The 24,804-nt window shown below is 43.2% G+C and overlaps 1 protein-coding gene across 1 annotated transcript in view; it reads left to right on the forward strand.

Annotated features, from left to right (window-relative positions):
• Positions 1 to 24,804, forward strand: part of pcxb (pyruvate carboxylase b) — a 265,842-nt gene that overhangs the window by 204,744 nt on the left and 36,294 nt on the right. The window contains exons 15-19 of the mRNA XM_076034155.1: positions 8,215 to 8,436; positions 14,658 to 14,814; positions 19,621 to 19,861; positions 21,177 to 21,344; positions 23,122 to 23,203. Coding sequence (XP_075890270.1) covers positions 8,215 to 8,436; positions 14,658 to 14,814; positions 19,621 to 19,861; positions 21,177 to 21,344; positions 23,122 to 23,203 — 870 coding nt within the window. The remainder of the gene's footprint in view (positions 1 to 8,214; positions 8,437 to 14,657; positions 14,815 to 19,620; positions 19,862 to 21,176; positions 21,345 to 23,121; positions 23,204 to 24,804) is intronic.

Consider the following 24,804-nt stretch of genomic DNA (forward strand, 5'->3'; position numbering starts at 1 on the left):
TGTTATCGGAATGACCTTGCTGTGCATCATCCGTATTGCATTTATTATATTGGGACTAATTTTAGCGAGGAGCAGTAAAGGCAAATGTGAGAGGTTACATTTCCCCACGGCTACCCATGCTAAAAAACACTTGTGGATCCACAGGGCACTTTGGCTAAAAGCACCCACCGAATGACAAATGAGCTAGCGAACACTTTGATAGCTGTAGGCAGAAAGGTCTTCCTAAGTGGCTCAGTATGGTGCGCAGGGAGGGAAACGGGTTTTGGCCCATGGTGCTCTGCTGAGCTGTGAATACAGCAGTGGGAGAGTGCACTTCATTGTTTGGGAAGACGGGGCGTTTCATGCCCGTCTCCTCACTTTCTGCCAGCACTTCAGAGTCACGCAAGAAGCGTCAAGCGGGTTGTTAAGCTGGTTAAACTCTAGAGTTAAAAAACTTTTTTTTAACCAGATTTTGAGTTGAATTTAAAGGGTTTTTCCCACGCACAACTATTAATTCAATACAGATGCAGCGCATCAAGACTTTGTTTTCCTCAGGTTTGCAATTAGATGAGTTGCTGTAAAAGAAAAACTCCTTATGTGCAGCAATTTAAAAAATAAGTTGACTTTCATCTCCTATACCCGCTTCCTCCTGCACTCAGGGTTGCGGGGGTCAGCTGGAGCCTTGGTCCCACAGGTCCCAGCTGTCATGGGGCGAAGGCAGGGTGACACCCTAAACAGGTTGCCAGTTCATCGCAGGGCCACATAGAAAGACAAACAACCCTTCACATTTAAACATGCGGTCAATGGGTTCAATGTAAAGCGCTTTGGGTGCCTTGAAAAGCGCTATATAAATCCAATCCATCTCCATCATCATCATCATCATCATCATCATCAATTTAGAGAACCTACACACAGGAAGGCCTCAGGCCCGGTCATCGAACCCACAACCTTCCTGCTGTGAGTCGTCCAGGAAGTGACTCATTAGTCTCTAATTTCCCTGTCAGACAGGCCTTTGCTTTCCCTCGTTGTGGTCCCAGTTTTAACTTTATTAAGGGTTGCATGCTGCAATAAATTGATGCAGCTGCTCATTGTAACAGCCACAAAGTAGTCAGTCATCAATCTGACATGTTTATCAGCACCCCGCTGCTTCGGCACATATCCTAGCAGCCCACTGACTCGATGATGTGAGCGATATGATACGAGTCGTAATCAGGCATGGCAAATCACATCTGACAATGTGCAACCGCGCTCAGTGGTTCAGACTGGAGGCGGACCAAGCCGCGCTTTACGTGCTCACCTCTTACATGTTGACACGTGTTCTATTGTCGCCCGCTTCTTATGGCAGGAAGGTATACACGCGCCCTCGTGCACCCACAGTTGCTCACGTGCGCTGTGCTCATTTGGTCCTCCCAAGGCAAAAGTGCACTCCCCACTTACCGACTGTTTGCAGCAGACGTGGGAGTTGCATGCAGCGCAGGCACACACAGACACACACAGGCATACCTAAAGCCTAGTAATGAGATTTGTAATGTGGTTATATCCTTTCTTTCATTCAAGGGAGGGATTGAGAGAAGAGAGGGATTAGGGCTGTATTATCACACGCCGTGGAGGGAGGGACAGGGCCATGGAAGCAGAAAGGGGTTATTAAAGGAGACGCGAGGGGGTGTGGCCAATGTATAATCCCCACATACAGTGAAAATGGACAGGTGGAGGTATGGCAGGATTTAATAGAAAAAAATTGATCGGCATAGATTTGGGAAACGAGGTGGGATGAGATTATACGAAGCCCGGGGAACAGTTGTGGGCTTTGGAGCCAATTTTAAATGGCAGGAATAGTGTGTAATTACTGGGTCACATGACACACAGTGGCCCACAGAGTCTTTTTCCAATAAGCTTACGCTGTGAAGGCGACGAGACAGAAACAAGAGGTGTTTGTTTGTCTTTCATAAGGGGGGTGGGGGGGGGGGGGGGACAAAATTCCAATATCACTCGGCCTTGTAGCATTAATGTAGTGTTGTAACGTTCGGAGCGTCCAAAAGAGCCACAAGATTAAAATAATAACACTCTGTTCAAGCTGCCAGAGAGCTAAACCTGAAGGGAATCGCTCCACCTACACAGCAATAGTCACTGTAAATGATTTAAGGCCTTGGCACAAGGGATTCGTTCAGAGCAAACAGCAGGAAAATTTGAACTCTTTCACATCAGATCTCATACAAGTATCTGAAGTGCAACACAAATGAAACGGGGAAAACGGGAAACATTTTCAAGCACATGGAAGAGTTGAGACTGCGCCACGGCCAGACCTCAGGCATATATTTAGATGTTGAAGGCACTTTTGTGGTCAGGGCCCTCCTCCTAGAAAACTTAACTCACCCAAATGACCATTTACATCCAGCATTTCAAACAGCGCTTGATGTTAAGAGACACTGATAATGGCACATTTGGCGTTTGTTCGCAACACATTCAGAAAAATTAACCTAAATTGTGTGAAAATAATCAGGCCGGAGCTGCTTGGAAGATATTTTTAGATGAATTCGAGAACCCATAGCCTGTAAAGACCCTAAACCTGATGAAAGCTGTTGAACTTGCATGAGCTCACTTGCTGCGTGTGATTTATGGCTCGAACAGTGAAATCTTTATGCCAAAGCTCCCGGCAATTTTCTACCTGGCATTTTGAACATTTCTGCCTTCACGCACTGACGAGCACGTCATGGAAATGAGCAGAGAACCACCAACACACTTGCGCTTAGATTGGGATTTAATAGATCCTTTTAGAGTAAGTGGGTGTGTTCTTGTACTTTGTGCGACCCTGCAAAGCAGCAAGAGAAAGACGGGGGGGGCGGGAGGGGTGGGTGCACAGTCATATCTCAAAACGTCACAGTGACCGATAAGGACGAAAAGAGGATGAATTAGAGGAATGAACTGCTCTCTGGAGTTCCCCTTCACACTCGCCAGTGAACACGGAAAAAGTGCTCCTGAAAGGCAGGTCGGGGATGTCTGACAGGGCCTATTAAGTAGTCAAAGGCCATTATTTCCTAATTAGGATTTGTAGTCTAAAATATTCCCTCTGATAGCTGATTGCTTGCGGTTCATCGATGCAGTAGGAGTACACCTTGTTCCAATTATTGTCTGAATTTATTTAATGGAGGACATCTAGAGGTTAATCACCAGGCGCCCCTGAGCTAGCTGGAGGAGAGGTGACTGTTAAAAAAAAAAAAAAAAAAATTATATGCTACTGTTCTCCCACCAGTGTATTGCATCACATCTGTGTTCTTGCCGTCGGCGCAAGGGTAGATTTGGAATTAGTGTTTTGAAACAAAAGAGTAGCTTACTGTTAAATAGCTGGGGTGTTCAAATTGCATACTTTTGCACTGAATGCTTCATATTTTGCGTGCATGAGTGTGTTAGCACAAAAAGTGTGCTGGAGCTCTACTGCTGGAGTCTATTCACACTACAGCTTTTGTTTACTCGACACTGATTCACTCTTACCTCCTCATGCTAATATCTACCTGCTAACATGCACAAGGCTCCGCTTCATTGGCTGTTTCAATGCAGAGCTAGCGCTGTGAAAGCGCTCATTAGCAGTCCCAGCAGGACGGACCCAGAAAGACGGCAGGCATTTCACAGTCGTCTCTGGAGGCAGACGTCACCTCGGCACAGCAACAAGCTGTTGCTCGTAGTAAATTTGTCTCCATACGACAATTGCATAAGGAGGAAAAAAAGAAAAAAGAAAGTAGCGAGGCTTTCGCTTGGCTGCGGCTCCCTCAGTTAATTCAAATTAGCTGGTTTTGTGAGACCTGTGGGAGGAATGCAAAGAGAAAGACCCGACAGGTGAAGAAGGTGAAAAAGGAGTAAAGCCAGTGCAGAAAGAGGCTGGCGTTGGGGAGTGAGATTTTAATACAAAGGGAAAGTGTGTGTGTGTGTGTGTGTGTGTGTGTGTGTGTGTGTGTGTGTGTGTGTGTGTGTGTGTGTGTGTGTGTGTGTGTGTGTGTGTGTGTGTGTCTCTCTCTCCCTCTCTTTCTCTGTGTGTGTACGTGTGTGTGCAGCAAGTGAGTCAATTGTCAAGCACAGTAACCACTTGATGGTGCCTGGTCTGTGGCGCAGAGTGCAAAGATCCACTCAGTGTGAAACGCTGCCGAGAGACTGTTACACACTCACATCGTTCGCCGCATTTACTTCCGTCTTAATTGAGTCGTATCCCAGTTTGGTTCATGTTCAGGCCAGGCTGGTTAGATGCAAACAGAATGTGGATGTTCACACCCGATTTCACGTTAAACATCTGTGTCTCGTTTTGAATTGCTGCGTCCTACTTGCGCAGGCGCTTGCGATGTTTCGTTTTTTCTACAGTGCAAAGCAGAGCAATGTACAAATCCAAGAAAAATGAGGCCTCAGTGGCTTATTGCAGATGTAGTCCCATTAATGGCAACATCTTGTGGCTGGTGTGATCATAAGGATAAATTAAAAAAAAATAATTAAAAAACTGGTTGCGTGCTGCAGTTACTACTCTTTTGGTAGTTTTAAAGGTGCAAATTGTGGTTTTTCAGAAACAAGGGTTCATCCAATCAGAGTGAGAAATCGGGGGTTTATTACATGCAAACATTTAAAGAAAACAGGCTGCTCTGCTCATAAATCCTTGGAAACAAAGCAGTTAGTTACTATACACCCAAGAGACAAATGGCCAACTTTTTCGAAAAGGACACTTGCGTCGCAGGCCGGTGGGGGAGTGCAGTCGGCGAGGGAAACGGAGTGAGAAATTGAGTGTGAATCACTCTGAACTGTGCGCAGGTGTGTGCAGACTCGCCTTATACACAGATCTTGATAAGTTCAAAATGTCTGTGTCTATTTTCTGTGGCAGCTTGGTTTCACGGAGCTCGTCTTCGCCGGGTGGTGTCGATGGCCTTGGAGACGATTATAGCGGCCATAATTTGTTTTCAGAGATGAGGTCCAGCAGTAAAAGGTTAAGAGAGAGGGAGGAAGTGAGACGGAAGAGAAGAGAGAGCAGGGCAGGGCTTTGGAGGACAACTGGGCAGGCAGATAGTATCTCATTAACTGCTAATTGATTGATGATTGTACAAGAGGCAGCAAAAATAGATCCATGTTTCATTCCCCCACCCTTTTTTTCAGTGTTTAATGCCTTTGCTGGTTCTCCTGTGTTTCAATAGCTGGGAATTGTGTGGAACCAGAGCATGTATGGGTTGGTCGTAGCTTCTTGCCCGTGTAGCAGGTATCTGTCAGGTTTACCTTGTTTGTTTTTGGAAGTGTATTAAGCTGTTATAGAGCGGGCATGCCAGGATGTGTCTTGGGGATCCCACGGCGATGGTTGTTGTTTGCCCTTGTAGAGGCTTTTAGCAGCAACGCCACGCTTTGAGACGGGCGAAATCTCACCGGCTGACAGTCGTCTAATGCTAACATCTCCAGCAGTCTTCATCCAGGGGCCCCTCGGGGAGTTGAGTCTGCAGGGCTTCTGTAACACTCTAAATGGATGTTGCTCCACGTGGTTTACCTGCTTCCAGTTGGTCTGTCAGCTTGCGTTGACCCTTGTCTTATTTTTAGAAACGTCAGAGGCATGACTTTGTCAACGCGCTAGGTCGAAATTGAAGGAGCTCAAGAAAAAAGAAAAACACAGGATTTATTTCAGGGGCCAGAATTGTTTAGATAGATTCATTCTTAGAATAGACTTTGGCAATCCATCAACAATTAATTAGTGTTAGTCAAGCATTAATTAAATATCCCCACATACATGAATTAATGCAGATTAACAACTATTGATGCAGTTTATGCCCACATATTCTTATCGATGGGGAACAGATAGTTCGGTGTGCCACTATTTACATTAATTGACAGCATGAATTATTTAGTCACTTCTTTTTAATCCATTTGCATTGCTTACACTGGAATGGATGCAGAACAGATGGCATTGCCTTGAGCATTTGACTATTTAAAGGTAATTAGTGAATGCTAATGCTCAAATTGTGCCAAATGAGGCGACTTGGAAGGTAGTTGCATGCTCAAATGCCAAACTGACGATGGCAACTATTGCCATTGCGATCCTGTTAGCGTGCATTAGCTGACAGCACTGTTATTTTTACATCAGCATCTGGGGACCACCATCAGGAACCCTTCTTGTTTATGAGATAAGGTGTATAAGGTTTTTTCAAGGTGTGATTGTAGTGGAAATGAGGTCTGAGGTTGTCTTTGCACACCATAATGACCAATGATACCTTCATGGCTTAATGGCCACGTTAAGGTGAAAGACAAAATGGAGGCAACTTTGCTACAATTTTTTGTGTCTTTTTTTCCTTGTGTTGAATCTGATCGATTATGAATCAACTACATAGAACACATAGTTTGCGTAGTTTAGCCCACAGTTCACGTGTTGTCCACTCGTCTCTGTAGTCTCTGCTGGATTGAGCACCTGCTGCCTGTACGAAACCACTATTGGTTGATCTGCACCCTGGCGCTGGTGCTCTGCCCTGCTTATTAACAGGTCTCTCAGACTTTGTCAAGAGCAGGCCAGGCAGGCAGGCAGACTAGAGGCCAGCAAGCAGAGAGCATGATGCTGACAGGCGGACAGGGAACAACACTTTTCTGGCTGCAAGTTTGGTCCTAATTTAATAGGAGTGACTTCCGACATGTCAATTTCATAATACAATACTGTTGGAAATGCATTAGCCTTAGCCTGTCTTTGAGCTCATGCTAGCCTGTTGGCTTTGTTAGTAATAACAAATAGCAACGAGAGAAAAATATTCTGACTCAAGCTTGAACCCTAACCCTAACCCATACTAGCAGCCACTCCACACACCTTAACAGAATTCAATGTTGTCTCCCCTAAATAGTTGTCATGCTTGATTATGATTTCAAAGGCGATGTCACTGAATGTGGAGTTGACCTTGAGAGGGTCAGGGATGTTTTTTAGGAAGCTGTAGACAGAAGATCAACAATAGTGTGATCATATTGAATATGCTTCAATAAAGTTTCAAAAAACAACTTTAGGGCTGTCCTGTATATGTATTATCTATGTACACGATGTGTTCTCACATCTTCAAAAATATAAACAAGAGAGTCCAGAACACCTGAAAAGCCCCAGGGACACCATTTCTGCACAAACACGTTATATTCTGTTGCGCGGTCTCCCTGCTGCTGAGAAACAGTGTTTAATCGGAGAAGAGAGACTAATGGCTTTCAGTTTGTTGAAAAGTGACAGATTTTGGTTGTCCTTCCAATGGGGCCACGGCCTAGATGACAGACAGGAGGTGTGAAAAGTCGATAAAAGTGATTGCAAACTTCTTTTCCCACGGTAATGAAGTCAGCCGCTGGCTTTTCTTGTTTTGGATCCACTGTCCCTGCCTATTATACTTTATATAGAAAGCCATGGCTACATGAGTCACTGTCAGCAGGAGGAATTCACTTTCACAAATCAGTGGGTGGTGTGTCTAATAAGTTATCGGCAGAGTGGCTTCCTGTCTCTCTTTATAATTAATTTGCCCGGGCGGAGACTGATTGAAGAAGCAATGTGAAGACAACATCTGCCTTGTTATTAAGAGTTATGACAAGCGCTCAACTTATTTACAGTCAATCTGCAAAGTCTATTTGAATGCAGAAGATCCAAATGTATGGGACAGTGTTCAGTACATGGGTGTGAGTGCAGGGTCTTTACGTTTTTTTTTTTTTTAACATTCTTTAAAAATTCATTCATATGGATATAGGATGTACATAATGTACAACCAACCACAATATTCTTTCTTTTAGACGAGAAACTCAAAATAATGTTTGTATTTTTTCTTTTGCCGCCGCCATGCTTGTTTGGTGCATCGTCGCAATGTCGTCGCAATGATGTTGCACGCACGGCTGCATCATCAATCTGCAACATCATTGTTTTCAGTTGTTTTTTTCTAAATTTCAGACATTTTATGGATAAAAAGACATTTTTGGCTTGCAAAATATTTCAGAAATGTAATGGAATTGTTACTTGATAATGTAATTATGATATAATTACCATTTTTGCCAGAGTAATCCTGTTACATAACTCTGTTACTAAAATGTAGTTTAATTACAGTAGTGGATTGGATTGCTTAGGAATAGATTACTCGCCGACACTGCTCTTTCTGGAAAGCGAAACTGGCAAGGGGGGTGGGGGGCTTTAAAACAGTGGAACCCTTTCCGGACGTCACTAGAAACATATTTCCCTTTTCAGCACACTTCTCTGAAGCTCCTCACTTTGACTCCTCCCCACAGGCGAGCCTCCAGTGGGTTTCCGCGACGTTCTCCTGCGTGACGGTCCCGAGGGATTCGCCAAGGCCGTGCGCGCCCACCAAGGGCTGCTGCTGATGGACACCACCTTCAGAGATGCCCACCAATCGCTCCTGGCAACCAGGGTTCGAACCCACGACCTGAAGAAGATCTCGCCTTTCGTCAGCCACAACTTCAACAACCTCTTCAGCCTGGAGAACTGGGGAGGTGAGTTTGTGTCGCCGATGTCTGTGGAACCAAATGTTCTTGGATGTGGTGGTTTCACCAAACAATAACCTATCACTATCTTGCTGGTCTGATGCCTTTATTTGAATATCACTGTTTTAATTCTATGTAAATTGTAACGCTTTTCTTCTACCTCTTTGTATTTCCAATCTTTTGATCCATCCTCTTTTCATCAAAACCAGTATTTTTCTCTTTTCTTTCTCTTGTTTGTCTGCCAAGATCAGCTGCCTCTGAGAACATATCTCGTGCCTATATCTGCTCTCCTGCAAGTCATTCTCCAGCAAGTATGCTCAATAGAGGCTTATTGTCCCTTTTGAGTGGAGAGAGAAAATGAAACATTATTGAAACTTTACGGGGCATGAACACTCCAACAGTGTCCCTGCACAATGTGTAATTACTTTGAAATTGGCAGGACAATGGAAACATGGGCTTTGTGTTGGAAGTAGATGGCACCAGGGCAAATTGTCAACACTTCTTGATAATGGCTCTGTGTTTTTTTTATGAATTGGTCTCAATGAGAGAATTAATTTCTCTCTGTTTGAACACTCTAGACGAGCACATTTTGCGGAAGAGATGCGGCCCTGAACCTCTCGCATTTGAAAGACTGAATCGAATGCTCAATCATGGCGAACTACTCACAGCAGCATAGCTTACATAGCCTGTAGTGCACTGAGTAGATTCAACATAAGGGCAAATCTAAGGACTAAGTAAGTGACGCGCAGTGCTTCAGCGGCAGTGCTTATCATCACAGGGAAGCTATAGAGAGGCTCTCTTACTGAAGGTCTTGCGTCTGAGATTGCATTCCTTTGGTTAGCTGGTCATGGTGTATTAGTTAGGGGAAAGCAGGATACTCGACTGCTGTGAGAGAACACTTTGAGCAAATAACGCGTTAAGTAACTGTCCACTTGTTTCACAGTTTGAACAGAGAAGCAAATGCAAATGATGTCGGACGAATCAGTATTCTTTGATAGAAAGCGCCTAAACGCCACCAGTCTCCCGGCTCATTCTGACGCTATGATGAGACTGACCACAGAAAGATTTCCGCCTAACTGTGTTTGAGAGGCTACATCAAAGGTAAATCTTTGGAGAGAGACTGCGAATACTTGTGGTGAACTCAATCCGTCACTCAGAAGAAAATTGTTGAATAGGTTTATGGCCAGCCGCCTTTGTCCTTGCCTGTCTCATCACTCTATACCAATTCTGAAAAGAGAAAAAAGTGCTTTGATTAAAGGACCGAAACGGTCTCTCTGCATCTCATTGGCTCATTGTAGGAAAAAACACCTTCATACTCAATAACTTTGACTAGAAGGGAGCTTCCTCACTCAAAGGACTTTCTCTTGACCCATGTGTCAGTTTCTGTAGGTAAAACAGAATCAATAATCTCTAATGTTTTTGGTGGGCTTTCTTAACAACAACTTGTAGGTCAGCTGGCATTACTCTTTTTAGAACAAGGCAAAACAAGACATATCAAATGCACACAACTATAGCATGCATTACATATATATCATGTGCGACACACGTGGGAGAGGCAGCGCACACAGTCCAAGTGCTTCACTACGTCAGAATTGGTTTAGTTAAGTTTTCAGTTTATCTCTGATGTAAAAAAAAAAAAAAAAATGGAAACACTCCAAGAAAGCCTACGAACTCAAGTCTGTGAAGGTTCTTAGTCATCCAGGTCATCTTAGTGTAGAAGTGTAGTGTGGAGAACAGTAGAGGAGTTAGGTTGAGGCAATGGTTTCGCTATCTTGAAGACGTTTCACGGTTGGAAAGCCCCATTTGTTTAACCAACAGGAGGAGGTTGGAAGTGGTGTCGGCAAAGGTGCTATATTATGCTACTAGGGTGTAGCCCATGGGGGTCGTGACTTGTTGCCTCCCTCTCCTGCCCAGCAATCATGCGAGTTGTTAGGCTCACTTGAGACGAGGTGTGAAGAAACTGGTTAAGTCCTCTGGGCAGCATTGGTAGTGTTGAAGGCCTCCCCCTTGTATAGGTAGGGTTGTTCTAGGTGCATATATAAATGGCCTCTGTCACGCAACCATCTGTCTTCTCTGTCCAATATATGGACATTTGAGTTCTCAATGGACCTTTTTCCTGCCAATGTAGATGCATGGCTGGATCCTGGCCTGAGGACTAACCTAATTGACAATAATTAAAGGGAATTGGAAGTATGCTCAGTTTGCATATGTTTTCTAGTGGTATATCCTCCTTAATGTGCATTAAAAGGCTCTGTGGAAATTTCCAATATGTGATGACCAAGCAAAAGCAGTTGATGGATCTGGTCATATGCATTAAGACACACTTTTAAAAGTCAGCGTTTGAAATTGTAAATTTCCTGGAAGCTCCTGGAAGAGGAGTTGCTCGAGGTGCTGCCCAAATAAACTGGCGAAGCAGAAAAGAGGCAAAATAGAGCGAGAGAAAAATAAATTGGGAGCTGCATCTGTAGACAACGCACAGGGATTATCAGTATTCACCCATTTAGGTCAGGACACTGAGAATGACACTACAGTCCATCAAACTACATATTTGTGAAAACACAAACATACAAGTAACTGAACTGTAAAATATTCCAATGCCAGTGACTGATTTGAAATGAAATGTGTTCAAAACTCCAGAGGAACAGCTCCCTGTTGATACAAACAGTAAGACAGCAGAGTTGTTTTTTTTCCCCAATGAAAAAAGTCCACTGCTGACATCAGGTGCGGAACAGGTGTGTCTATGGAACAGAGGTGTAAAATGGTGGCGGAATCTCCTGTGGCATCTGTAGTTCCTGCATGATGAGATTATGACTCAGAGAAAAAAATGTAACTCAGCTCTACCGAGCTCTCACATAATTATTTAAGTGCTTCAGGTGGAATAAATTCTACAGAGAGATTTATCACTGATAGCTTCCTTCCTCTGACGCAGCTGGCTGAATGGACTGATATATTTCCTGGTTGTATTCATACTGTTATGTTAATAAGAAAGCTTCTGCAGAGGAAAGCTAGTTGTTGGAGTGAAGAGTTGCAAAACCGCCTTTGCACATCTGGTGTTTCCAAAACACAAATTCAGTTAACCTGTAGTTTCTGTTTTCCTTGTTATTGATGCAGGTTAGTGTGACATGGCGCTCGGGCCCAGAAGGAGAACACCACTAGAGCAATTTTCTATTACCTTGTATCTGACGCTGACAAAAATCTCATATTGCCCCTTGAAGTCATAATAATGTAAAATATTTTGGAATATACTTGGGTAAAAATAAGTTTACAAATTATTCAAATGGTTATGCACTTAAAAAATATTTTTGAAGACCTGAAATTGTATCTTTGCTTTTCTGACTCCAGGAAACAGCATGTTTAGCCTTCTGTTTGAAACCTCCTGCAACAAAACACCACGATAGTTTCGATCTAAAACTGATAGTTTGTTGGACCTTCCGCGTGTGGAAAGTACGCGTTTTGTTTGACAAAGTGGTCAAACAAACAGGCAGGCCAGTACCTTTGTCACTGTAAGGTAACTTTAGCATAATATTGGAAGTGATGAGAACATGAAACAAAGACACCTACAGCGTTCTAGTGGTGTCAGCTCTCCCTGGCAGGCATCCTTCAGTACACCATGATTAACTCATTATAAAGAGCCAAAAAAAAAAAAAAATGTATCTGGCTTTGTATGATTGTTTGCTCCGTCCTTTCCCCCGTCCAGCTCTCTTTGTCTCTACATGAGTGAGTACCCAGCTTTGCGCCGAAGACGTATCGATTCCATAGGTAAAACACAAATTAGAGCTAATATGCTGCAGTCACTGGTGCAGCTCGTGTGCTCGCTGTCCCAAAGAGATGCTTACAACTATCCCCTAAAACGGTCACTCATAAATTATTCGATGACCAGGAGAAATAAATGGTGTGCCTCCTTTGATGGGAGGTCCCTATACAATGCACTTTTATTACACTGTGATGGGGGACAAAGAATATTACTTTCCCCCCGTGCTTGATTCGCTCGGTACGAAAATAAATCACTGAGGGATCTGACCGTGCGAGTATTGAACGCCCGCTACCCTGACACGGAGTCCCAATGCAGGAATCTTTTTTTACACAGAGGGATCTTAGATAGGAATATTGCTTTCACATGTTTCAGCTGCTTAGAGGCAGAATGAATCATTGAAGAGATTAAGCCTGTGAAAGCCCTTTGAGGATTAAGTCCTCTCCTGATATAGCATTCCTCCCTTCACCATGGAAGACACAGTCATTTGAATTGGGTCACATAATGCATCTATACGGTTCCTGGTATGTTTGATAAGTGGTGTTTTTCAGCAGACGGCCAGGCACGGCGGCTCTTTAATTACACGACGCGCTCAGTTCATTGGGCGCGCCTCATACTGGCCCACCACAATACAATCAGTGTCCCAGACTTCTCGTGCGTGTTTTTTTTTTTTTTTTAAACGTGAGTCGCCTCTCGCCTCCGGGCGTCAGACGCACGGGCGTGGAAATCTGACCAGTGTGGAGATAAATCGAGCCGTTCGCAGCAATAAAGTGGATGGCATAAAAATTGATCTGGCAGGATAAACTGTCTGATGCATCAGGGCCAGGGTTGCACACTCAAGCAAAAAAACGCTGACGGACGCCAAGATGGGCGTGTGTTTATGTAGCTGAACAAGCCAGATTATAGATATTAATCATTTGAATTCATCACGCTCTGCCCTTGATGGCGCCAGAGCTGGAGTTCTGACTCCCTTTTCCCACAAGGGACAAGTGGATTATCCCAAACATTGCAGTCACTGAGGGATGAAGTCAGTGACTTTGAACATAGTTGAAGTGCAGCACTGTTGGATGTTGCCGCCACTAGAACAATGTTTCCTCTGAGCAGCAGCACTGATAATTAAAGGGAATGTACTGACTCATATGACAATATGTTTGATTTCCACCCAAATGTGGGGCGGTGCTACAAAGGATCAGTTTTAGGAGGAAGTTTGAGCCTCTGTCAGAGAAAATTATGATAATTATCCTTTTTTTTTTTCTTTTTTTTTTAATTTTAGATACATAGACTTTTTGGGATGAAAAATAAAGGAAAGAAATAAAAAAAAAATGGGTAAAATGTGTGACCTTTAATGTTTTTTTTATCATTATTTGGAGGAAATATGACGTTTTTCCATCATATTTACCTGTACAAACACATACACTGCGCCATAATTGCCTCAGTTAGAAAACTTAGTGTTTGTATCGTGTTTTGCCATGTTTTGTTTTGTTTTGTGTTACTTTGAAGAAGAACACAAAGTGCTTAATACTTTCTGGCAGGAGTTGATGCAGCTCATTGGGCCTGTTGCCATTTTTCTCCCGGAACTTCCTGATGAAAGGTTGCAGGCTTTCCCTTTGCTATAAAATGAGACAAGTTTAGTCGCGCCTCCGCCTAATGCTGTGGTGTGATAGACCAGCTGTCAGTCTTTATTTCTGTTATCAATTTATTAGACTCAATTTTGTAGTCCCAAATGAAGCCCTCAGTCACTATGATGTGTTTTGGTATCTCCCTCGCTGTAATTATTTCTAAAATGCTCAACATCAAAAGGACTGCTTGAAATTATTTCTTGACCGCAAACCAGCAGTTGAAGAGATGCTGACACAGGCTTAAAATTCATATTAGAGGCTGGAAAGGAAATGCAAAGCGATTAGAGCTTTGCCTAGACCCTCTCCGTCAGAGAGGGGAACAAGTAGTTGCGCTTTGTATTCTCCACATGTCCAAATGTACGACTGCTCAGAAAATGGAATTTAATGACGGCAGTGTTGGATCAGCAGAAAACCACTGGAGGCTTCAATATTTCTGGCTGATATGATAAACGGGTATGAGATTCACTAATCTACTCTCCCCAGAAAAGGAAATGAGAGATGCTATCAGCCTTTTTTTTTTGCCTCTTACTGTGAAACATTTCGTGTGTGTTTAAGGGACTTCAGAAGTAAAAAGAAATATCAGAAGTGTAGGAATGAACAATGAATGCGGAAGCATCTTCAGATATCTAACGGAGGCATCCATTACATGCCTGTGTGTGTGTGTGTGTGTGTGTGTGTGTGTGTGTGTGTGTGTGTGTGTGTGTGTGTGTGTGTGTGTGTAGGCAATATGATGACTTTGAAATATTGCTTTTTGATTCTGAGAAGATCAAAGTTGGGATGACAGATGAGACCTGAGATGACATCTGATATAAACTGCCTCCGTCTGTGTGTGTGTGTGTGTGCGCGTTTCGTTTGTATAGGTGCTACCTTTGATGTGGCCATGCGCTTCCTGTCAGAGTGTCCGTGGAAGAGACTCCAGGAGCTGAGAGCTCTAATCCCCAACGTCCCCTTCCAGATGCTCCTGCGAGGCGCCAACGCTGTGGGCTACACCAACTACCCCGACAACGCCGTCTTTAAGTGAGTTTGTTTGCACGCCCCCGTGAAATGTCTCTGGCCGCCGTGGTCTCATTTGGCGATTAAACTTTTAAACATGTTAGAGCTGACAAGAGAACCACCCACGGTGCTCTTTTTAATTATACACCATGGGCAGAAGAAAACATGGGCACGGTATTAAATAAGTGACACAGCGATGATGTCATGCATGTGGGGTCCTACAGTTATTTTAGTCCTAGGATGGCTGCCCTAGCTTCTATACTTTTGGCACAGACTTGCCATAAGTCAACGAAATTAGCAGAGTGAAAATCATTTTTCAAGCGCTGTTGCCTTTAAAGTTGACTGTTATATATTTTATTTAACTTGCGCTATTAATTAATTACCCTCAGGATGAGTTCACACCAGGCACCGGTTTGCACCAGTTAGTCATGCATTTAAATTACTAATGTCACTGTGTGCCTGGGAACACATGAATATGTCCAACACAGTGGTTGGCGGGGTAAATGTGTTGGTTTTTCAAACTGCCAAGACACGAGAAGAAGCAAACAGTCGGTCCCTTTATTTACATTTGCTACAGCTCAAAATCTGCAGAGACACCAACACCGATTAGCCAGGTTTCAAACTTCATAACTACGTCAATAAAATGTACTATTATTATTATTATATCCAGTTTTGGCAGCCGTGTTTTGGTTTCAACACAATGGGGGTCGGTGGAACACGACAACAGTGCACTTCCTGATTTGGGCACGGTGGTCAGATGTGGGTCACGTGCATCCAGGCATGGTTGCTTCTCCATCATTTATGCAGCGCCCAAATGCGCCAGGGCCACACCTGAGGCCACCTCCTCCTGCTGCCTCGGCCACAGATGGCAAACTCTGGCCGAACGCAGCAGGTTTGTGTTGGCTAAATCAAACGCGCTGCACTTCGGGGTCAAACGTGCCCAGGCTGCTTGTGTGAAAACACCCTCGCGCGTAACTACATTGTCATCCAGTAAAGAGAGCACAAGCATTGTTCTTATCTTTCATCCCTGTAGGTTAATACTTGATGTGCACGACACTCATGCCGCTGCTACGAAACAGGAACAGTGCAGGCTCGTGCAGTGCGGTGGTTAATAAGTAGCTAAAAGTTTACATTGCTCCATACAATATGACTTTGTTACCAGTAATGGCACTGAAATTTGTTTTACATCCGCAGGCAGCTCCGTTTAAGAAAACGCAGAAAAACAAAACCAAACAATGCACATCCACTTAAATACATATCAGACAGGAATCCGCCCAAACACATCACCTCATACATTACTTACCTGTTGAGCCATTATAGTTGCCACCACTTCATGCACCTCTTGCAGGTATGGTAACATCTTCAAAGATGAACCTCATGATGTTTGAACACATTTTGTGTTAGAATAGTTCTAAAGATGCTTCTTGTCCTGAAGTGTGTACTCACATGTTTGACTCCGTTCATATGATTTTGTTTTAGTTTTTTGGTTTTAATAGTGACTGCAAGCATATTCTCTGCTATGTAATTGCCACTGTTATGGTGTGATGCATTTATTTCAAATGAAAAACACAGTGAGCCAGCCAGTTTTCAGCAAAATTACTGCTTATGGAAAGAACCTAAACCAAACTCGGTAAACAACCCTCTGAATAAAAACTCAACAAATAATCCCTACAGTGTTAATTGCACACACAGCGGTTGTGCTGTCAGAGTTGCATATCTTAGTGCCTACAATTACTGAAGCAGTTCATTTTGCTTCTTGCATGTCCTGATGCTGGTGATTTCATGTTCACCACGGGGAAAAAATATATACAAACAATACAATATAATTTTCATACACTTTAGTTTTGTTTGTTTGGTGTTGTTTTTAATATTATGCAAATCTGCCTGTTCAGTTCAGTCCAATTCAAAGCTCTTGTCTAATTGGTCCAACATATCCAGAGAGGACAGAAGAGTCTCTGCACTGACCCATTTCCCATGGTCAGGCAGTGGAAGTCCCTCAGCAGCTGCACTGCACATGTTGTTTAACCTCATCAGCTGATGCGAATTGGTTGGTGCTCGCCGTGTCTGTTTGAAAGCCAGTGCAGATGGTTGTGGTTAAAATGGTTAAAACGCTTTAGTTTGAAAGAGCGATACTCAAGGACACTCTTAGAGGGATAATGTGGATACAACGGAAGTCTACGATAACCACAGCTTCCAACCTAATGGAGAGAGGTCACGAAAAATCTGACATCAGCCAAGTCCCTGGAAGACTGCACTGTCCAAATTGTCTCAGAATTGGACAATATTCACAACAGGTATTCTGTTGTCTCCTTGTTAATGTCAGCTCTCATAAATATCGGAAGTTAGTTTGCGTGTTAGTGATGCTAACTTCTATTGTCCCGGTAATTATTTCCTGTGGGGGAACTTGGGTGCTGCTATGTCAGTTAGAAATTTGTCACCACTGGCATAAAGGGGTGAGTAGAAAATGGGTGAAATTTTAATATCCAGTCAACGTTCCCTTTCAGTTAATAAAGAGAAATTGGTGAAAACAACATTGCTGTCTTCTCATTGTCAGCATGTCAAGTTCAGATTCATGAAAATCATCACAACTGCATTAAAACCCCATTAAATTGTGTGACCTATTCCAAGAGAAATCCTCACGGCAGCTGGGTTTTAATTAACCTTAGAAATTTTGAAAAAATCTAAATGGCACAATGATAAAATGGTAAAGGAAACCTAATCTAACCTAAATTTTAAACATCTCAAATATCGCTGAAATGCTTTTATGCCCTCATGAGGAAGTGTTACAGACGGTTCGATGTAGAAATGCATCGCAAAAGTGCAGTGGAAATACTTGCACACAACACAGGCCTTGACGTTTGCAGTCATGTGACCAGGCATTACCAAGACAACATGGAGCTCCGCTTCTGGAGGGCATCATGAAGTCGGGTGCAACAAGAGGTGCAACAGCACCGCACACATGATTAAATGTTGCAGGGGTCAATCTCAAATGTCAAATCCACATTTCATCTGCGAGTCTCTCGTTCACAACCCTGGATGTTGTTGACGATCTCGCATCCACATTGCCTTCGTCTTTTATTCAATATTTATTTCTAGACATAAATGGAAAGTAGTCCAACTCTATGGAAATTTCAGAAACATCGCTGTTAGTGTAGATGGTTGTTTGCCGCTCTACGTCGGATGAACTGCCGACACATCCAGGGATGTGGATAATGTTTACAACATGGTGGAAACATATAACATCAGCTCATTCCAAAGCAGTTATCTCCAATTTCCTCTAAATATCGGTCAGAATAATATATAGCTTCAAGCTTTCACTGCATTCATTGCATGGACGTGAATCACTAATCAACGAGCATGCAATTAAGGCCTGTTACCTCCTGCTGTTTTCAGGGAAGTGCACACATTTTACACGCGAGCACACATCAGCAACTCATATGCAGCCAGTACTGCAGTGCTGCTGCGCCTACACACATGTATATAAATATATACACACATGTAAGACTTGTGGATTCACCCACTGCCTCCATGACTCACTGGCATGCAAACATAAACAGGACACTAAACCGCATCATGTAATGGCTCTAACCTTTAATCAATTAGCAGCGGCTGAATGACTGATGCAGCTGTTCCTCCTCCGTCCCTCTGAGACCCACACACTTACACCTCCCCCATCCTCCCTGTCATATTTGTTCTGTTTTTTGTTTTTTGTTTTTTGCTCCTCACACCTTCTCTCACATCATAGGTTTTTCTTCATCCCCCACCCCGGTGACCCCTCTCATATGCCCCCATCTCCACCCTCTATCTTCCTAACTTCCTCCCACCATCGCGGCTGCTCCTCCTCGCTGTCCCGTTGGGGGAGTGCCATTGAAAATGTTCACAAATGTGATAAATTGCTTTGATCTGTTTGCCCATAATACCTCCGTCCCTCCCTCCTTTCCTCTCTCCCTCCCTCCCCACCACCACCACCACGTCCTCCTATTTTCTTTTCCTTCTGTCTCCCACTTTCACCTCTATTTGTCTGCAGCAGCCTGCAGCATGTACCCTGAATGTCTTCATTAACAGAATCAAATCAAAGTGTTAAGTGCACGTAGGATACGCTTGGCACTGAGGAAGGTGTGCAATTTTAAAAAGATGCCCGATAGAACGAAGCTGTCAGAAGCTTGGTAACTACCTGCTGTGTGGAGAGGGTTCCGATGAAATAAAGATGTACGACTGTATTAATATTAATACCGATGACATCAGCTGCGAGTCGGACGCGGACTTGTTGATTGAGTTGGTGCCAAACGGTAACTGCTGGCGGGACTTAGTATGCATGTTGGTGCTAAATTAATTATAATATGTTGAAATTGGGCTAGTAATCCCTCCATGGCACAGCATTAAGTGACTCTGTTTATTTGCCCAAACACAAGCTCTCAGTCAGTGTAAATATTGCATTGCACAGTGAGCACTCAGCGCAGTTCTGAAAAACCTGATTAAGATAGCGGGGACGAGGCAATAATGGAAGGGATTTACCACTAGCAGCTAGGATAATGAGGCGGGTATACATTTCTCTCAGTTATTGTGGGCTCCCGCAGGCCGTGTAAGCTCACTTTTCATGGAAATAGTGGGAATATTGTATTAAGCAGGCACTGCGAGGTGATATGAAGGCGGATATAAACAGCTTATTCCAGCCCGGATGCGTGCCATTATCTGGGTTACACCATGCATGAAGACAAACTCTTTGTGCGTGAGGCTGATTGTGCGATCGCATTGCGGTTCACAGCCTCCTTCCTGTTTAAATTTAAATGTGGATCTCCTTTTCTTCTCTGTTTAATCTTCCTCCGCCAGGTTCTGTGAGGTGGCCAAGGAGAACGGCATGGACATCTTCCGTGTGTTTGACTCCCTGAACTACCTCCCAAACATGCTGCTGGGCATGGAGGCAGCCGGGGCAGCAGGGGGCGTTGTGGAGGCTGCCATCTCGTACACGGGCGACGTCTCGGACCCGAGCAGGCAGAAGTACTCCCTGGATTACTATCTGAAACTGGCCGACGAGCTCGTCAAAGCTGGCACCCACATTCTGTGCATCAAGGTGAGGACGCGGATGAGATGGTTCCAGATTTCTGACGTCTTCACGGCTGCTTCTGCTTCCACATTTAATGCGTCCTTTGGATATCGCCAACAACGTAAAAGCTGAGCAGAATGGGGAAAGTGCTTTCTTTCACGAGCCTGTTTCCAAAATTCAATACACTTGGTTGGGGTCCACGTCGTCATGGTAGCACAAGTTATTGATTGCAACAGGAGACAAATATTGCGTTGTGTTTGCGTGGAGTTTAAAACAGCTGCACTGATCCAAAGACAAAAGTGCCACTGTGTGCAGGTTTGTGTGTTTGGGTCACATCTTCAGTCGTGTTTGTGTTTCCTTTTTGCGTTCCATTCTCTGTCCGCTCTGGCCCATTGGGTCCTTTTCAGCTTTAAAAATAAAACTTTTTTCCAACTTCAATCAGGTGTTGGGGAGGGAAACCCATCTCTATAGGACACACACACACACACACACACACACACACACACACACACACACACACACACACACACACACGTGGGCTTTGATTAACATTTTAATGAAACAAAATACCCTCTCACATGTTTTCACTTTCCTTCAATTGAAATAAGTTGTAGACTTGAGCCTCTTATCTAAATGGAGAGTGATAATACTCAATGCGAATTAATTTCTTTATTCGAGCGTGACAGAATATTTTGGAAAGGGAAATGATAAACCCACGCCCTGCCACAGTGTGAGCTATCGCACGCAGCGGTGGCACACTCGTAAAGGCTCCACAGCTAATCAAGTTGACTGCTTTTAAAGGAAATGAGTTTGTGTTATACTTTCATAGCACGCCACGATTTCCTAAGGAAGCACGACTTCAACTCTAAATGCACTTTGTGAATTTCTGTTAATGTGACTTACGATTTATGTCCAAATCCTTTCTGTGCACCTCTAATGTTGTCAGCCTTTTGCTGTTCTGTGTGGCTTTTAAGATGTTTCTTCCTGTTGTTTGACAACTTAAATGATCAGCATTGGTGGTCTACATTTCTTTTGAGGAGCTGGCTCTTGGGACTTGTGCATAATCTCTCACTGAAGGAGAACCGGAGCATATCATCTTTGCTTCATTTAGTCCTGGATTCCAATTCTTAAATGCAAATGTTTGAAAGCCACTTTAAACCAAATTAGGCAATCTGAGTCACTCATGAAATAATTTATAGACGTATTTGGATTCCAGACCAAAGACTTTTAGTGATGTTTAAAAATGTACCAGATCACGGGCAAATATTTCTTTAATGAATCCTTGCGAAGGTTCTGAGCTCTCATCGTGAGATGATCCTCTGCCTCTTGTCTCTTTATCCAGGATATGGCCGGCCTGCTGAAGCCTGAGGCCAGCAAGCTTCTGATTGGTGCCCTGAGGGACCGTTTCCCAGACGTGCCGATCCACGTTCACACCCACGACACTGCAGGAGCAGGTGTAGCCGCCATGCTGGCCTGTGCCGAAGCCGGGGCTGATGTGGTGGATGTGGCGGTAAGTGTGCATCATGTTCAACTGATTTTCTCAGGTTTGTTTTCAGGACATGCAAGAGCCCACTCAGTTTACCAACTGTTACCTGATAACTTTACTTACTTTAGTTCAAATGTAAAATTCATTTATTTATTTATTAATTTATTTATTTATTTATTGACTTACCTCCTTACTTATTTAGGTGTTGCAAAATTAAAAGTTTGTTTGTTTGTTTTTCTGACAAGGTCCACCCACAACATTTTTATTACAAAAATATTTGAATAATACAAGTGAAAGCCAAAGCATTGTACCAGCTCGGTGTACTAAAAAAAATCTTTTTATTATTATTATTTTTTTTGTTACCACTTTGCTGGCAGTTTTTAGCCATTCCACTGCCATCACTAGATCCTTGTCTGGCTTAAAAGCGTTCCATGAAAACATTCCCATAGTAGGCTTTTGGAAAAACATCTCATAACACACAGGTCTACAGACATTGTGAGCTGGCCGCACAGTATACCTGCACACAATATGTCTCCTTTATATCTCCCATCCCCCCTCTCTGCTCAACTGTAGCCTGATGACAGGTGGATTTCTGACAAGGAATCAACAAATAACAGATTGGACGCCACTCGATTCTAATAACCAGTTAAATTTAAAATTTACAAAGATGAAACCAGGAGAAAATCTACTAAAAGAACCATCCCTTCATCCTTTGACAAACATGGTGATGGCCCAGTTATATCATCCTTCCCTCAGTGCATGTTCACTACGTCAGAGCCCATTCAGGAGACGCCAGCAGAGGGTTTGGTTCAGGAAATGATGTATATACATGCATAATACATAGTGCACATGTATTTGTAGTAAATATATACGTGACGTGCATGAAAGTCAGGATGGCTCTACAGAGTTCCAGGGACAAAATGTTGATGGCAGAAATCCATTCACGAATCTGTCCAGTTCTTGATGGATTCTCATTATCAAGTATAAAAGTATTAAGTGTAAAGTATTTAGTAAATTATCTCCTGTACTCTGTGTACTTTACATACTGTTTATTCATGTTCATAGAATCTCCTCAAATCCATTTAATAGAATTTTTTTTTCAGATTCAGGCTGTCTACTTTTCAAGTGTGAAATGCTGAGAGTGTGGTGTTAATTTTCAACGCCCTTTAGTTAAAATGAACTTTTCTCTGCAGAGAGAATTAACATGTTGCTTTTCCTAGAGGGCATGTTAACTCAAGGTGCGAGATTGTCTTTTTATAGTCGGGCTACATTTTCACTTTTGGTTTGCCTCTGAAAATTAAAGGATAAGAAAGTTGATCTGTAATTTAATCAATTTTCGTCTTGTTTTTTCTTTGTGTTGGATTGGAATAGTAATTAACATTTTGGATTTTTTTATAACCCTTGTCATACAAAAATCATACGAAAAGGGTTCAGAAATTGTTAAATAATCCTAATCATGCGTTACTGACTTTTCATTTTTCCTATTCATTTTTAGTACATGACTCTGCAATAATTCTTATTCCTGCTGGTCTCCCAATAAGTGAATAACTTCATAATGCACTCCAGAATGTGATTTGCTTTACAGGCCTTTTGGTGACTTGCCGTTCTGTATGCCAGGTTCTTTCTGTTCTAATCTTCTACATCAAACACCATCTGACGCTTCACCAAGATACAGTATTTTCTCAGTAGTTTTAGTGGAATGGCTCACTTGTGTCTATTTCAGCAACATCGGTGGCAACCAACAGTTGGAATTTATAGTTTTTAATCTAACAGCGTTTCTATTGTGTGTTTCCACCTGCAGGTTGACTCCATGGCTGGAATGACCTCTCAGCCCAGCATGGGAGCCATCGTGGCCTGCGCCAAGGGAACCAAGCTTGACACTGGTGAGTCACATGGAGGCAAAGAGCTGAAATTAACTGATCCTTTTTAGCAAGAAATCAATCAAAGAGCAAAGAAACATCCTCATGAATTCACATTAAGGCGTTTTTTTAATTGCAGTGTGCGGCTGTTAATAGGACACGGCATCTCTTACATCACTGCTCTTGCTCAAAGGTTATTTCCCACTGCCTTTCTGAGCGTCTCCTGCTTTGCGCAAGGGAGGGAAGAAAATCAATTGGCAAATCAATAAATGACAGAGTGCATCACTAATTACTGCTTCGAGTCAGACGGCCTGACGCATTCTGCCTGGCGATAACGTACACATCCATTTATCGAGGGGAAGGTGGTGTCATAAAAGGGCTCGAGGAAGGTGAAGATTAGTGAGCTCAGCCGAGGTGAACTCAGAGTTTACCTGCAGTGCATGACGCGTGCTCTGTCAGTCAGTGTGGAGAACAGGAAGAGAAGTGGTGGGGGGGGAGCAATTAAACCCAAAAGTCTGTCGGACTCTGTTTTTCAGCCCTAAATGAACCCCAGGGATTAGTTTTGGTGGAATATCAGCAGATTTATTTGATAAGTTCAAGCAATCTCCTAAAATAAATACACACTTGCTCTCCCAGCCCACTTCCTGCCTCATTCCATCAGCTCTTTCCGTCGCAATCCTCTTGCCATTCACGGGGGTCGACTGATAAGTGAGGCGATGGATTTATTGTGCGGCTAATTACTGTCCTCTGCGTTTCTGTTGTCCAAAGTGCTCTGCCCCCTGTTATTTCCATGCCGCTGTGAGCACTGTGAAGTCTGCTTCCACCTTTTGCAAACCGGTTTCCTCGGCCCCCCCACTGTGACGGGTGCCGAGCGCCAAATGTCTGTAAGCACCTGCTTGCAGAAAGTCGAGAAAGCATAAATCATGCCGAAGGGATTGGAAAGATGTAAAGCTGACGGCACTCTTATGTAGCCAAATGCATCTGGAAAAAACTGACCAGGTTGCACTAACGACATGTGAAGGCTTGTTTTTATGGCAGCTAGCAAAGGAGCCGCTAATTCCATTTGCACCACATTCAGTGGGAGACACTCCGAACAATACAAGCTGTTTGTTCTCATTAGTCTCACTAATTCTTACATTCAAAGTCATCTGACCATGCTAACTTTTAATACATTGAAATGTATGCTGCACATTTTCCCTAACTGACAACTTCAATGTATAATTCTGAAGTTACCGCTGTCTAAGTTTTGAGTTTTTTTTATTTTAATGTTTCTCGACATGCTCAGTTCTCAAAATGTAAAGTGTTAAATTGGATTTGACAAATTCACATTCCGCATTCAAATGGACCAAGCAGATTTGTTGCATTTATTTTTTTCTCCCTGTCGGTGTGAAGATGAACATGAGTTGCATGCCTTCCCCCCAGGGTGGCTGGTCGCAACGTGCCACAACGTTTAACGGAACTTTTCCCAAAGCGTTGCTATGTCACTTTTAGTTTGGAAATGCTGCCCAGCTCTGAAACTTCAGCAGCAGTTACCGTTTACAACTCGTAGTAGCTTCTTCCTGCTGCTTTTCCTGTGGTTTTTCAAAGTATTTTGGGACAACCCTCACTTGATCTCAACCTCTCGT

This window comes from Nelusetta ayraudi, unplaced genomic scaffold (genome assembly GCF_046127955.1).
Source record: "Nelusetta ayraudi isolate G7.1 ecotype Tasmania unplaced genomic scaffold, CSIRO-AGI_Nayr_v1 ptg000042l, whole genome shotgun sequence".
Classification (NCBI taxonomy): Eukaryota; Metazoa; Chordata; class Actinopteri; order Tetraodontiformes; family Monacanthidae; genus Nelusetta; species Nelusetta ayraudi.